This window comes from Aythya marila (assembly GCF_965140915.1).
Source record: "Aythya marila genome assembly, chromosome: Z".
NCBI lineage: Eukaryota > Metazoa > Chordata > Aves > Anseriformes > Anatidae > Aythya > Aythya marila.
This window is the reverse complement of record NC_139080.1, coordinates 10,990,921-11,005,599: the sequence shown is the minus strand read 5'-3', so window position 1 is coordinate 11,005,599 and position 14,679 is coordinate 10,990,921. Positions and strand designations below refer to the sequence as shown.

General features: G+C 44.6%; 1 protein-coding gene across 7 annotated transcripts in view; it reads left to right on the top strand.

The window, feature by feature from the left end:
- PDZD2 (PDZ domain containing 2) overlaps positions 1 to 14,679 on the top strand; it is a 198,534-nt gene that overhangs the window by 133,723 nt on the left and 50,132 nt on the right. For 5 of the 7 annotated variants that reach the window (XR_014319363.1, XM_082783407.1, XM_082783408.1 and 2 more), the window contains exons 4-6: positions 8,787 to 8,929; positions 9,594 to 9,726; positions 11,686 to 11,853. The exons of 1 other annotated variant lie outside the window; for it this stretch is intronic. Coding sequence is in view for 5 of the 6 variants with exons in the window: in XM_082783407.1 (XP_082639533.1) it covers positions 8,787 to 8,929; positions 9,594 to 9,726; positions 11,686 to 11,853 (444 nt within the window). In the remaining variant the exon portion in view is untranslated. Of the gene's footprint in view, positions 1 to 6,256; positions 6,392 to 8,786; positions 8,930 to 9,593; positions 9,727 to 11,685; positions 11,854 to 14,679 lie in introns of those variants that run through there. One more of the 7 variants, XM_082783411.1, reaches the window with a different exon arrangement.

Genomic DNA, 14,679 nt, shown 5'->3' with positions numbered 1-14,679 from the left:
CCCAACAGGATGCTTTGAAAAGTCCTTAAACACTTAAAAGAATAAGAGAGACTCCTCCAGAAACCCCTTGAGTTCTCTTGCTTCAGTTTAGGCTTCTGCCCTTTGTAAGGGACTAAAATACAGGTTCAGCAGTTGCCATCAGAAACTACGTGAAGAGGATTGGGTAGGACAAAAGTGCTTTAACAGGAAAGGCAGGCAGGTGAGAGGGGCTGGGGCTCCACGCCTTGGTATTCCTTTGCTGGAAGAAACGCGTGGTTGGTGGTGGAGCCATGGCATGGGCTGTGGTGGGGCACGTGTCCAGCGTGGAAAGGAGTCAGCATTTGCTGGCCCCGTAAAACATGTTCTGTGTTTTTGTGAAGCCAGCTTACCAGCTGTCTAAAAAAAGGCAGGGGGTATATTAATGCTTTGTGGTGCTTGGACATCTCGGATGAAAAAGTCTCAGTGTTGTTAACCCAAATAATTCAGCGGTGAGTTCCAGCTGCTGGAGCAGCAAGCGTAAGCAATTTTGCTGCCTTATAGACCGGTTGGGCCTATCTCACGTAGACCACAACTCTCCCCGGGATCATGACTGTGTGCACAGGTGCACATGGGTGCATGTGTGCACGTAAAAGACCAGTTAGATCTTTGCCAAGGAGCACTTGCTTTCGCATCACGTCAGCCAAACTGTGCGTGGTTCCACTTCATCCGAAAGTCGTCTTTGTTCGGTCCCATTACTGCTTGCTTATTAAGATGGCTTGTCTCGGGAAAGGTTGAATGCTTTTGAATTGCACTTTGCTTTGCAGTTAGGGAAGGCTGACAGACTTTCTATAGCAATATTTACCAATTAGCATTGGTAAATGCCAGCCTTGCCTTGCATTTTGGCTAATGGAAAACGTTCCTTGTCCTGCGAAGCAGAAGAGTAAGGCTAATGGCACGTTACAGGAATCAAAACATGAGACTTGACATAATGTGCTTACTTTAAGGATTTTACTGTTTTTTCAAACATAATAGAAAAAAAAAAAAAACTAACTAACTCATGCACTTGCTGTACCAAAATGCAGACCTTGCTGTGAGCAGGAAACTTCCAAGGGTATGTAGTTACAGCTCCTCTGAACCACTGAAGCTGAGTTACTTTGCATCTTTTTTTTTTTTTTTTTTGGCAACCTAAGCAATGATTATTATTTCATCAAGGCTTTTATGGCACTATCGTATGATGCATGTTTTAGACATAAATAACTCCATTTTCAGTTTTCATTGTAGACACCTTTAGACATGCAAAGGCCTTCCTGAGAACCTGTTTCTGTTCTTAACATCTTTTTTATCCTGTGTGTTTGCCTCCATCTGTCATTAACATGAATCCTGGGGCTATCTACTGTCTTGAAGTTTTAATTTGCACTGTGATAAGCATGTCTTCCTTCTCTCTTGCCTGTTTTGGGTTGTAAAGTCTCTCAGGGACAAGGGCTGTCTTTTAATTGTAGCTGTGCAGCACTGACAAAACTTGGCCTTGATTTCACTTGGAGTTTTAGGAAATGCTTTAATGTAACTAATACTGATACTACAGTTCTTTTTTTTTTTTTTTTTTTTTTTTTTTTTTTTTTTTTTTTTATTCTCCCAGTTACGCTCCACCTTTCCGTAACAACTGTCATCACAATTTCCTGGGATAAGTTGCACTTGCTGCCAAGTTTTATCAACTGACTGAAGGTTTTGCCTTTCTTTGCTGTGATTTAAGCATTAGCTGCAGCTGTGGTAGCTGTAGATTTTAATTTTAAGTAGGGATCTGTTCTTTCATTCTCTGCTTGAATTGAGTTTTCCAAAGGCTTCAGGCATGGTTGTGTAGGGATAGTATGGTTATGGAGAAGTTGTAATGACATAGTTTTAATGCCTCATCTTGAGAAGGGATCCTCACAGTTAGAAATGAACTACCCACAAAGGCAGCAGAGATGCACAGGGCGTGCTCTGCTATGACAAGCCATAACTGAGAGCGCAGGTATAAAGCATTTCCCACCCATGCAAAAAATGTTTTTTCATTTTGAATCTGGCATTAACAATAGAGCGGATCCACAACTGGAATGCAAAGGAATGGCTTTAGCTGAACATAAGTTCACACTATTTGATTTTTTAATCATTACGTGTGAATGTTTGAAACCAAGTGGATGTGCCTAAAAATAGAGTATGCCGTTTGTTTAGTGCTGCAGTGTTTCAGATGTAAGTCATGATTACAGAACTACTTACGCTTAATTTTTGACTCAGGGTGCTGAAAACACAGAGCAAACCCAAAGGATTCCTGACTGGCAGTTGTAAGAATAGTCCCCGCGAGAGACCCGGCTTTACTGACATGGTGACTTACTGCAGGATAGGCTTTAATCTGCTGCAGTCAGCAAGGTTTTTTTTCTGCAATGTTCCAAACCAACTAACCAGCCATTTCCCAATAGCCCAGCATAGGAATGAGAGCTAGTGAAATCCTTGAGTAAATGTAAATAGGTTGTAACCTTTAAAATCCAGAGCTCCCCAGGGGGATTTGCTGTGTTGAAGCCCCCCAGGGCCCGGGATAGCTGAGAAATCCTTTGGCTGATCTTGCAGTGAAGCTCTCATTGATGGCAAGAGGTGAGTGGAGGGAGGGGAGCAGCCCAGAGAGGTGCAATCCAGATGGTGATGGCTCAGGATGACAAATGACTCCAGCAGATTTTTGTAAGGGGTGATTATGGAGTTCAGGTGCATGCAATGGCTGATAAAATGTTTAAAGCCCTTGCCAAGGAAATGATGTCAACAACCCATCTCTGGAGATGGGTCCCTGGGGGTCGTTCTGCTTAAAGTCCTGGAGTTTTCATCCCCTCATCTGTGATGCCTATTCTGAGTATTTTAATTGCATGTATGTCTTTGCATTTGGGGGAAGGTATGTTTTCTCTTTTCACTGCTCCCCAGGCTTTGTCCCCTAGGACACTTCTTTTTCCATGGGGAAAGCACTCATGTTTCAGTAGAAGGATGCCAAGCATCTGGTGGCTCTTTGTCCAACCAAGAGGGCTTGTTAAATCGGCAGTGGACGCTTGAGTGGAATCACAGTTGTGTCTGCACTCTTGGCTCTTAGCTGTTTGGTGGACATGGAAAGTTCACATGGTCAACACTGTGCAAATCATACTGAGGGCTACTAGTTTTGCTTTTCCTTTCTCTGCTTTCAAGTGGTTTGGAGATGCCCAGAGGCACTGAGTAGCTTGCGTCAACTGGAGGTAGAAGCCAAAGGCTTCACTGACTCAGGTGCTAAGACATTTTCACAGGCAGTAGGGATGGGCAAAGAACTCTCATATTGGGATAACTTAGTGATAAAAGAACTCAGGTGCTTTTTCTTTTCCCCACTTTTGATTCGTTTTGGAATTGGTTAGCTTGCTTGTAGAGCAGTGAAAACAGAACCCAAGGCAGCAGATGAAAGCATGATTCCTGCTGTCAGATCGGCCTTAAAAACATCCTGGTAATATACCAAATGAAAAACATACTTGTTATCCACTAATGAAATAATTGCTTTGTTAAGAATCTGCAAAAATCAGATTTTGGCATGATTTTGTGATTATGAGTCATTCACATTAATGTATCTGTGATGTGAAGAGTGATGGCTTTTGACTGCATCTTGAGATTGACGTGTTTGAGCTAATCACCTGGCATGTGATCATGAAGGTTAATTCACCAGCCACTGATCTGCATCTCCCATGTGTCCGGTGGGGAGCAGGGCTGGTGGGAGGAGGCAGCATGTGATGGCAGGCAGCTGGGAGAAGTGCTTTTCATTTATTCTGCATCGCTGAGGGATGCTACGGGGTGCTGTTGCTGGTATTTCCACCCCACTATCGCTCCCTGGCCACATAGAGGAGGCTGCTGTGCTTGAAGGCAAAGCTTATACACTGGTTTGAGTGTTTCTGCATGGGAAATACTGCTGGTTTTCAGCTGCGCCTGATGGGTGTGTTGACTGGCAGCTCCTGTCTAACCTAATGTGGTCGCTTCTTTTTAAGTTGTGAATCTTCTGACCTTCTCCAACATGTCAAGGTTCCAAGGTGAGGAGGTAGCTGTTTGCTTCTGCTGCTGGGGAAGACCCATGAGGTCCCTGTGCTGCAGGCAACAAAGCCCTCCTGGTCATGATTCATGGTGGCACATCATTATCAGTGATCTCAGTGGGGCTCAGCCCAATTTTGGGTTAAAAACCATCACTTACATGAGATTCAGCTGAACTGCTGCTGTGACAGAAAGTGCTTTTTGTAGACAACTATTTTCCATTTTCCATTTTGCTGCCTGGCTTTTTAACTACTTACTGCATTTCTGTTTTCCATTTGTTTACACCTTGCTCCTTTCAAGCTTTTCTTTAATATAACATTTCAAAGCAATCTTTCCTTTGTATACACAGATTTGCAACTTGTTGAACACCACACAGTCAAAATCAATCAAACCCCTTTAAACTCCCCTGCAATTAGCTGGTGAAAGGCGGGAAGGAAAAGCGGTTCTGACACATTTCCATTTATTTATTTATTTTACACTCGGGGTGGTGGGGAGTGGGGGAAATGTTCCTTTTTGTTTTATTAATGACGCACTTATGAAACTGAGCGTTTGATGGCATGCACTCGGAGCAGGCATAACGCGAGCTTCCCCATATCGCGCTGGCAGCGCGCATCCCCTCTGATCTGTGGCACGCTAGTTTATTCCAGATGTGGGCTCGCTCCACGCAGCGGCTGCTGCCTGATGTGCAGCAGCTTCACGGTGGAGAAGGACAGCCTGTGGGGACCGACTTGAAGCTGCCAGCCCTATTCTCTGTTCCTGTTTGCGGTCTGTTACATAAGGCGACCTATTTGTTATTTTTTTTCGCACCCGATTAATCCGAGTAGAATATTCATACTGTCTTAAAAAAAATAATAATAAAATTAATTATTTGTAGCTGGTGTGCTTTGATCATCTGCAAGTGGAAAAATCTGATCGGAGGTGCTGCCTGCTCGCAGGAGCCAAGTTGGGAGGAAAGTTGAGTCACCTATGAGTGATGTAACTGCGGAGAATGAAAAATAGCCATTAGCCAAACTGCAGCCTCTCTGGCTTGGCTGTTTGTACTTCTTCCTGCTGTAGGAGTGTTCACTGGAGATCAAGAAGTTAAAAACATAGGTCTGTGATGCTCTGGTCTCATCTTCTCTGAGGCCCCCTCTGGCGAGTGTCCATGGGGTCCATGCAGCCCTCCCAGAGAGGGGGATCCCTTTGTGCAGGCAGCTCTGCTGCTCTGGGTTTATGAACAAAGTCTATGGGATGGATCTGAGCACAGTTTGCTTTCAGCAGATGGGGAGCAAAAGTCGAAAGGAATTTTCGCCTTCTCATTCCTTTGATGTTCTCAAAGCAAGCGTGTATGTTTTTGAGTGTGCCTCTTGGCCAAGTCTCAGGTGAACTGTGTGATGTTTCGGGCCGCCAGCCCACCTTATCAAATGAGACCTTTCCACTTAGCTTCTCAAGTGCCAAGCCTCATTACTGTGACCTGACGTCACTCTTATTCTTATGAACAGCGAGAGCGGGCTATGGTCTGCCCTTGCTGAGGATGTCTATAGTTTGAAACACCCGGCTGGACCCACAGCAGTGTGTCCCTGTGCTTTGGGCATGAGATGCTCCCGCACAGGGAGCCCTGGGTGCGTGTGTGCAGGCTGATTGTGTCATCAGTGAGCGAAGCTGTGGGGACTGTGCCGAGTCATCTGCAAGTGAAACTATGAGAAGTCTTCTGAGAAGGATGGAGAAGTTCAGATGTTAATGGGTATACGAAGCTGGCAGCTCGCAGTGTTGTGCAGCCCAACATAGGAGATCGTTCAGCAGTTGAAGTCGCCGTCCTCCTCTGGGCAGGCTCCGAGGACAGTGACATCAGGCCCATGAATGCCAAATCTAACTGTGCTTTGAGTTTCCCTTGGGCATTGCAAGTGTCTGGAGCTGAGTGAATACACCAGAATCCTAGCTTTCATTTAAAGATTAAGTGAGCATGTAGTCTTCTTGTTTGGAAGAAAAGCTTGAAAATATGATCCCTTGAAAAAAAAAATCAAAATTGAAGACATAAAATGCATCATTCTACTTTTTTATTTTCTTTTATTTAAAGCACTTATGGTTTGTGCTGTTGAACCTGCAAAGCTCCAAGAAAGCTGTTTTTCAAGTCAAGTTTAAATGCATTTAAAAATCCTTGGACATGGCCTCGAGTGGTAATAACACTTCTCTGTTATGGAATCACAGAAGATGCTCGTTGAAAACATCAGTGTTTCCCAGATGGCTGCAAAGCATCCCATGCCGAAGAGCACCTGTACAGGGGAGGGAAAGGGGGCTCTGCTGAACACCTCCTTTCTCCACGAAGCCTCAACCAAAGGCTGGGACATCTGCCTTTTAATACTTGGCTGTTAAAAGCTCAGTGTGATGTAGCTGAAAGGTATGTGGGCATTGGTGGGGGGCTTTTATAGCAGCCCCGCCATGGTTAAATATGTAGTTACAGATGTTTCACAAGGGGCACTGATTTCCAGTTACCACTGAATTGTTTATCACAGTGAAAAGCCCACAGCTGACCAGAAGCAACCCAAGATTTGGTTTTCTTAAACAGAAAACTGCAGCAATGTCACTTTAAAGCTAATAATGGAAATATGTATTTCAGTATGTGTGGGGTTGTCTTCAGTGTGTGCTCTGCCATGCTCCAAGGTCCACACTCAGACTGAATGCAGGTGCTTTTGATTTCAATGGGATTTTGAAGGGAATAATACAGTGCTTGTGTTAAGAGTGGTGGAGTCTCACCATTTGCTGCTGTGAAGTGCTTTGCTATGTAAATGAGTATTTGCAGACAGGACAGTGAAGAATAAATTTCAGATTTATTTTTTTTTTAAATGTGTGATAGTGAGAAGTGACAAGGAATGCAGGCGGGGTGCTGCATGGCATGAGCCTTTGCATAACTGGCATTCCAAAATGCCTTTGCAAATCATTGAAAACAATGTTATAACTGCGTTGTTAAACTTTATCAGAGGGTATGCTTCTGAACAGGATTTAACAACTGGACACTTAGAGTAGTATCTTGTTGGGAGAATAGATGCCATCATAACAGCTGGGGCTTGTTTCAGGGAGGAAGAGATATGACATTTGTGTTATGCTATTTTCATTATGGGTGCAAGGCACTTTATAGCAATAAAATCTCTCTGGAGCATTGTCGTGCTGTAGCTTAGCTGTTTTTTTCAGTAGGTAAATGCAATTGACTCTTGCCCCTGCATTTAACATGGTGTCTCATGTATCACTCTTAATTTATCTCAAGGTATTCGCTGTCCTGACATGCCCTGTTACTCAACAGGAGACCAGGCTTTTATCAGTGTGTTCAGCATCCCAGTTAAACCTGTTGAGATATTGCTCATGTGCATGACTGTCAGGTTAACAAATTACCCACAGGTGTATATATATTTCCAGGATCAAACTTTTGGCTTACCTCTGAAGACACTGGGTTGGTTTTTCCTGTTCCTTGTACCTGTGGTCCAGGTACCGTGTAACATTCATCTCTTATTTTTCACTTTGTTCTTAGATACTGGTGTAGATACCATTTTTCCTGGGTCTGAGAAACAAATGTTGCATTTCATTATAAAGTTTCAGCACTGGGCCCCGCTGGTCAGGTTAAAAAAAGCACATTTTCTTCACTTAATACAGGCTCTGATAAAGAGCATTGGCCTGAAATCTGCAAGTTGTTGCCACGATCCTTAGGTTCGCTGATATATTTAGCAGTTCCACTTCTCAGAAACAAGCAGCAATTTCTACATGCTCTTCACAGTTTGGCATGAAATTTTAATAGTTTTCACTACTTGGGCGTTTGTGCGCTGCAGGAACGTTGCTTGTGTGCAGCACAGACCCAGGCAGAAATAGATGACCCGGTGCTGAGTGACTTCAGCAAGCAGCCTCAAATCGCCTCTGAATTGTGCATTTTGGTGCCTTGCAGGCTTCCTAGGGTTTCCTGTAATTCTGTTATCCTGATTTCTTTCTCCTCTCCCTGAGAGAGTCCTGACAATTGCTTGTGTATCTTGCTATTTTGTTTCTCTTTCCTTTCTTGTTCTGCTGATACCTGCCACTTCGGTGTTTCCTTGTGCCCAGTCCTTCAAGTAGGACACATTGGAACTAGGTTCTTGTTTTGCATTTTGTATTGCTCCAGAGATTGTAAAATATTTTTTTGGATTTATAATTATTTTGAAAAAATAAAGCTGTCCTAAACATTACTTATTACCTTGCTTATATTGAAAAGTTATTCTCTGTGGTGGGTAAGTTATTATTTACAGTCTGGACAACAGCTGTCAAATAAGAAATACTTGATCAGCAGCAGATAAAATGAGGCTGGCATTTTCTTCTCTGTGTCTCAAACACTGCAAGTCCCTCTGGAGAGGGAAACACTGCTGTGTAATGCAAGTCTGGTTCCTGCTTCAGTGGCAGCCGTGCTGCCTTGTGATCAAGGTGCCCCTTGCACAGCCTCTTGCTGCTCTGCCACCCATTTGCCCAGCTGCTGCAAGTCCTTGAGTTTTGGCGAAGGGGTTCAAGGCTGCTGGTTGCTGCAGGAAAGATCGGGACGTAGACAGCTGTATCTCTGCGTAGCTCAGAAAAACTGCAAATGGCCTTGCAAGGAAACCTCTCCATACTGCACCTGCTCTGTGCTGCCTCCTCCTTTCTGCCTCCTTCACTTGGACAACAGATACCAAAGCAAAGTGTGGTGATGGGCAGCACAGCTGTAAAATCGCTTCCTCCTGTACCCTCCCAGCCCTCTCTCACTGTCCAAATCCAAATTCAAGGACTCTCTGCCCATTTTCTCTCAGCGAGAAGGTTGCCGCATATGGAAGATGCACATCCTGAAGGGGACCGACGGGCTGGGGATCCAGATAACAGGAGGCAGAGGGTCGAAGCGGTCCCCCCACAGCATCATCGTCACCCACGTGGAGGAAGGCGGCTCGGCACACAGGTGAGGCGGTGGTGGTGCCCTTGGTGTGTGTGCCCTAGAGCATCTGTGGCCATCGCTGTTAGCCAGAGTCAGGAGCCGGGAGCAGGGGGTTTGCTCTCCCATAGTGGAGACCTGCATCACTCTATAAGGGTGAGGATATGGAATTTTTAGCTTAAAAGCTTATTTTTGTGGTTGGTTGCTGAGGCCCCTCCCGGCATTTTTAGTCCAAGGTAAAGACAGATTCTCTTGCTGATAGAGAATAACCCAAGGAGCCTGATGGCTTGTGGTCTTTTTTCCTAGGTCCCTTTTTGGACCAGGTCCCTTTTTGGATGATGGGTCTTCCCCATGGGATCAGTGGCGGGTGAGGGTGTGCTCTGCACCACAGAGTGCTCACCCCCAGCCCTGCCCTCCATGATGTGGGGAGATGGGGCTCACTGCTACTACTCCTCTGTGGAGAAGGGTCTAAGGGGCTCAGCCAGATAAACAGAGTGAAATGGCTCTGGTTATAACAGTGATGTCCTGGGGGCCTTTCCTGAACCCTCTTTCTGGGCAAATAGCACTGCACTGATCAATGCTACTTTAGCGTCAGCTGGGTCACATTTTATTCATGCCTCCGCATGCCACCAAGGCTTGATGCTGTGGCAGGACCACACTACAGCTCCCCATTCCTGCTGTGTTTCCACAGGGACGGCAGGCTGACGGTGGGTGACGAGCTCCTGATGATCAATGGGCAGTCGCTGGTGGGGCTGTCCCACCAGGACGCTGTGGCTCTCCTTCGCTCAGCTGCTGGCCTGGTCCAGCTGGTGGTTGCTAGCAAGGTACGGTCAGCACATGCTAAGTCCTCTCCATGGTGTCCCCCGAGTCCCTATCCTCAAGGGTTTGTGCACAGAAAGGGCGTATTTTTTTTTGAAATGCAGGCACATGCACGCTATTGCTCCCCTAAGTTTAATGCACAGCTACTGGGAATACTATCAGTAGCTGCCATAAATATGAGGCAAATCAGCAGGGGATAGACCAGCTTAGTGATTTGCTTGTATTGCCACTGTCATTCAGTGTGCAAATGAGGCTGTATTTAGTCATGCAGACGTTACTGAAGTTTTGGCCAAAAAAAAACATTTTCTTAAAATATACGTAGCCTGCTAAATAAAGCAGGCTGTTCTCAGCCTTGTCAGATGCCTGCCCGTGGAGCCTCTTATCTCTTGTCGTATCTGTGTGCCAGAGGTCTCCTGACGATGATCTCTTGGCTTGAATTCCTTATTTTGTCCTTGTTAATATCTTGGAGTGAAGCTCTTGCAGATAAAGTAGCATGAAATTTCAGGGGAGTAAGAGTGGAACTCATTTATCAGCAGGGCTCTCAGTTTTGCTTTCAACACAGGAGAGATCAAGGGGACCTTACACAATATTTTCACTTGGTTTAAGAAAGTCCTGTCCACTCCAGTTGCTTGCTCCCCCATACCACAGCCTGCTGCTCCCCTGCTTGGGTTGAGACAGGTTCCCAAAAGTGCTTGGGGTCTCAGAAGGATCTGCCTGCAGGTGTGGGGCCAGCAGGGCCTCTGAGGTAGTGGCAGGGACCGCTCTTGAGCATGTATTTCCAGGTGGGAACATGCTATGTCAGCAGGCCACTCTGTATGGATTATTATTTTTTTTATTACAGATTTTTTTTTAAGCTTCCTCTTCACATTGTCCCAGCCAACCTGATGAGGGTTGGCATGAGCTTAATGTCTGGATGCAATTAGGGCTTCCTGGGAAGCTTCTTCTGCTTATGTTCCTGAAGAAGAGGCTCTGTCCTTCCATGTTCAAAGTGAGGAGCCTGTAGCTTCTCTGATGTTTCAGTTAGACAGTGAATTTAATTCAAGACCTTCTCCACGCTCCCAGTGTGGTAGTAGCCCCACCAGTGTTGATTCTGGAAAGAACACAATTTGAACTGAAATAGGTACATTTTGTATTTCATTTAGACAATTGGACTCTCTGCCAAAACGCAAGGCGGCAGCCTGCATAAAATTCTCCTTAAAATTATTTGCTTGCTTATGGAATGGCTGCATCAAAATAATCACTGTGAACAAGCTTACAGCGTAAAACTTTGTGTAAAAAGGTGTAAATAGGTGAAGTGTTCCCCAGAAGATCCCTTTGGGTGTTATTTGTTGGTACAGGAAAGCAGCCCTGCAATTTGGCCTGCTGAGCACTCCAAACACAGGATTTGCTTTGAAAGCAATAAAATGAGGGTCTGTCTCACCACTGCTTTCAGCTGACACTTGTTTACCTCCCAGAAAATCTGCCAAAGCATGGGAACAGCTCCTGAAGTGTTGGGGCTGGGTTCATAGAGGTTTGGTGGATTGGTCTTCATTGTGTTCTCCTAAGAAGTGTAGTCGATTCATTTTCCTTAAGCATATAGGTAGGTATACTTGTGAAGGAAGCATCCACAGGGAAGTGCAGAATGTGATTTTGGATGTAATGAAATGAGTAATGAGTCTGCAAACTCTGGATCTGCTTGCCATTATGTTTAACAAACTGGGGAGGAGCAGGCTTGCTGTGGTAGCATTTATTTTAAATTCTCCTGTATAAAATCTAAATGTTTTAGTCTCTGTTTACTATATCTGTTCCTTAAAACTGGGACTGCTTTTTATAACTGGACCATTAAAGCTCAAGCACACAGAGATATGTACGGAGGGGAGGATTATCAGGGAGCTCTCATGGGGCAGGTGAAATGGGGCAGCACCACCGTGACTCCAGTGGGTTTCTGCATGTGGTATAACATGGTTTTGTTGTCTCTCGGGTAGGAATCTGCCGAAGGGGATTTTCTGAAGTACCCATCTACCAGTTTGCCAGATTTGCTTAGCACTTGCTCAGTCCAAGACTCTGTCTCTTGCACTGACAATAAAGAAAAAGAAGAGCCAGAAGAAGATGATGTGAAGGGGGTGAATGTGTCTCCTGAATCACTGGTCGCTGTAAGTGTGGCTTTGATGATGTTCTTAACCTCTCCCTTGATGCCCGCTTGCATCTGTCATGTTCTCCTCCAGCCCGATACGGACAGGACGGGGCGATCAAATGAAGCCCTCTTTCTTGTGAAAAGTGGTTGATGAGCTGAAACGGGGATGTCATCTTCTGCAGCATCTGCCCTCTCTGTTCCTGCACTGTAGCAGAGCAGTGGCATGGGGGGTAGGAACTCTCATGTCCTCCGAGCTATGTGGTGATCACAGTCTTTGTTTTTCTCCCTGCTGTCGGATTGTTTTCCACCCGCTTCCACTGCTTTTGTTGGAACTGATGGGAAAGTCTCTCGCAGTGCTTACGTGGTAACACGCTCTCCTCTCTCCTCCTTTTGTAACTAAACTTCTTTAACAGCTTATCATCCAGTTCTTCAAGGTTTTATTTGCTCTGTTGGAGCAAATGGGCACCTTCTGGGGGAGTGATATGAATTTTTGGCTGCAAACTCTATCTGAAGGTCTGCTGAATAAATGCTGTTGGTTGATAATCTTGCCTGCATTCCCTTTGGGGCTGCATTAAGGAGAGATTAAGTGGATTATTGTTATTTATTTGTAATGTAGCGGCTCTCTGAAGCTTCATCAGTGTTCTGGGCCTCTGTTGTATTGTACAAATGCAGAATAAAATTATGTTCACAACTCTAAAGAGCTTACAGGCTGGTTTTCAAGCATGAGAAAGCAGGTGGATTCAATTGAAGCCTTTCTTTCTCTACTTTTTTCTTTTGATTCTTCCCCTCCCCACCCCACCCCTCTTTTTTTTGTGGCAATTATAATAAATCTCTTAAACCTTTGGATGGCTCAAATGTGATCTCTGGTTTGGTGATTTGATTGTGCATTTTTTTACACTCCTACAGCCTCACACTATAATCTACCTGATGTTGGTGTTCACTTCATGCCTGCATGTTATTTCTGACCTGCTTTAAGTCTATGCTTATAACAATCCCCACTCTCAAGCAACTCTTTAATGTAACAAGTTTTGTTTCCTTGTTAGTGATTTCTATGTGGTTTTCTGTTCCATGTGCCAAGGTGCCATTTTGAGGGGAGGAAGGGAAAAGCAAATAAATCAGGAATGCTCGGTGCTGCTGACATGGTAGCGTTTGAGTGCAAACTTGAGTGGGCATCTGAGCATTCTTCTGGCTTTAGAAATACTTTTTATTCTGCTATGTGTCATGTTTCGAGTTCTGGTAATTTTTTGTAAGTTTGTGGCTCAGCAAAACTTGAATATAAAAATAAATTTTGTCAAAAGTTAATTATACATGGCTTCAGGATGCAGTTCCCTGGCATTCCAGTGAATCTTTCAGCACATGCTAACAGTGATTTGCCACTTCATATGCTCCTGAGTTTTCAGCAAAGCTCTGCGTGTTTTTCAGTGAGGGCATTTTTAAATGTTATTGGATATTTCCTTTCCAGATTAACATAACATTCAGGGAAACTTGAGGTAACTGAGATACACAACACCGTGAAGGAGATTGTGAAGGGGATGGTTATTTATTTGTAAAGTAGGAAGGCAAGCCTGCCCAGAGCCCTTCAGCATGTACTTGAGTTTGTAGCCTGCCCTGAAGTCTGAAGCCACTGCAGTGGCAACAGCCTGACTTTGAGCTAGTTTGGTCTGCTTGCCTGCCTGTCGCCTTTATTGGCCATAGCTCTGTGCTTTTGTAATTCATTGCTAAGGGCTGGAGGGAAAATCACAGAATTCTGAGTACAATAAGCATGTTAGAAGAATGGCAGGAAAGATTTTTTCCTTTTTTTTTTTTTTTTTTTTTTTAAATTAAAGGGAGTGTAATTCAGAGGGATGTAGTCATGCTAAGTTATTGGTGGCTCTGAGGACTTCTCCTCTTCTTTCAGTTCAGCTGCACCTGAAATCTCTCCTCTTCTAATCCTGAGTGTGGAAGTCTTTGCATTCCCCATGTAATTGCTGTGTCAGCATCGGGAGCGCAGACAGGGCTCTGCAGCTCGGGGTGGGCAGTCCAAGCAGCGCAGACCCCTGGGCTCTACCTGCAGCCTGATCCATCCGCATCAGCTCAGGGCAGCCTGCTGGGACAGCTGGTCTGGGCTGTGCAAATCCTGTGTGCCACCGGGCAGGACAGGGGAAGGTAAATGTATTGAAAAGATAAACTTCACACGTGGCTATTCTTTGTCTGGAGAGACGGGGAGAATTTTTCACAGCAAGGCTTTGAAGCCGGTTTGAAGGTCAGCGTGGGCATGAGGCATCATATGATTTAAAGAGAAAAACCACAAAACATATCTATATGATTATACATACTGTGTGTGTGTATATATGTATGTGTGTATATATATAACTGCAAAACTGCTCTGGAAATTACTGTTCTTTGCTGCTCCAGCTCCCTTGATGGTAATCACATGTCTTCTCTTGCTCTCGTATACTCCCTGTATTTGTATCGTAGATAAGAGATGAGACTGTTGCTGCTGATTAAAGCAGGAACTAAGCTGGACCATTTTTTTTTTTAATCAGTATAAATGTACTTGTTTTAGACATCCGGGGCTGGGGCGCTGGTACTGAAGGTCTGGACCATGTCACTAAGACGGAGTTCTCAGTTTAAGCATCAGGGCTTTTAGATTTGAAACCAATTTTCAGCCCAGCTCTGGACGGGAGCTGACTTTATCATGACCAGTTTCTCACCTCTGATGAGAGGTTAAATAATTTTCTTTTTACTGTGCAGGGTTTTGCAGAGACTTACAGGGATGCTGTCAGGTGCTGGGTGGTCAGGTTAAAAAAAAAAAAAAAAAAAAAAAAGTAATTCAGAAGGATTTATTGTCCATTGATGTTTCACT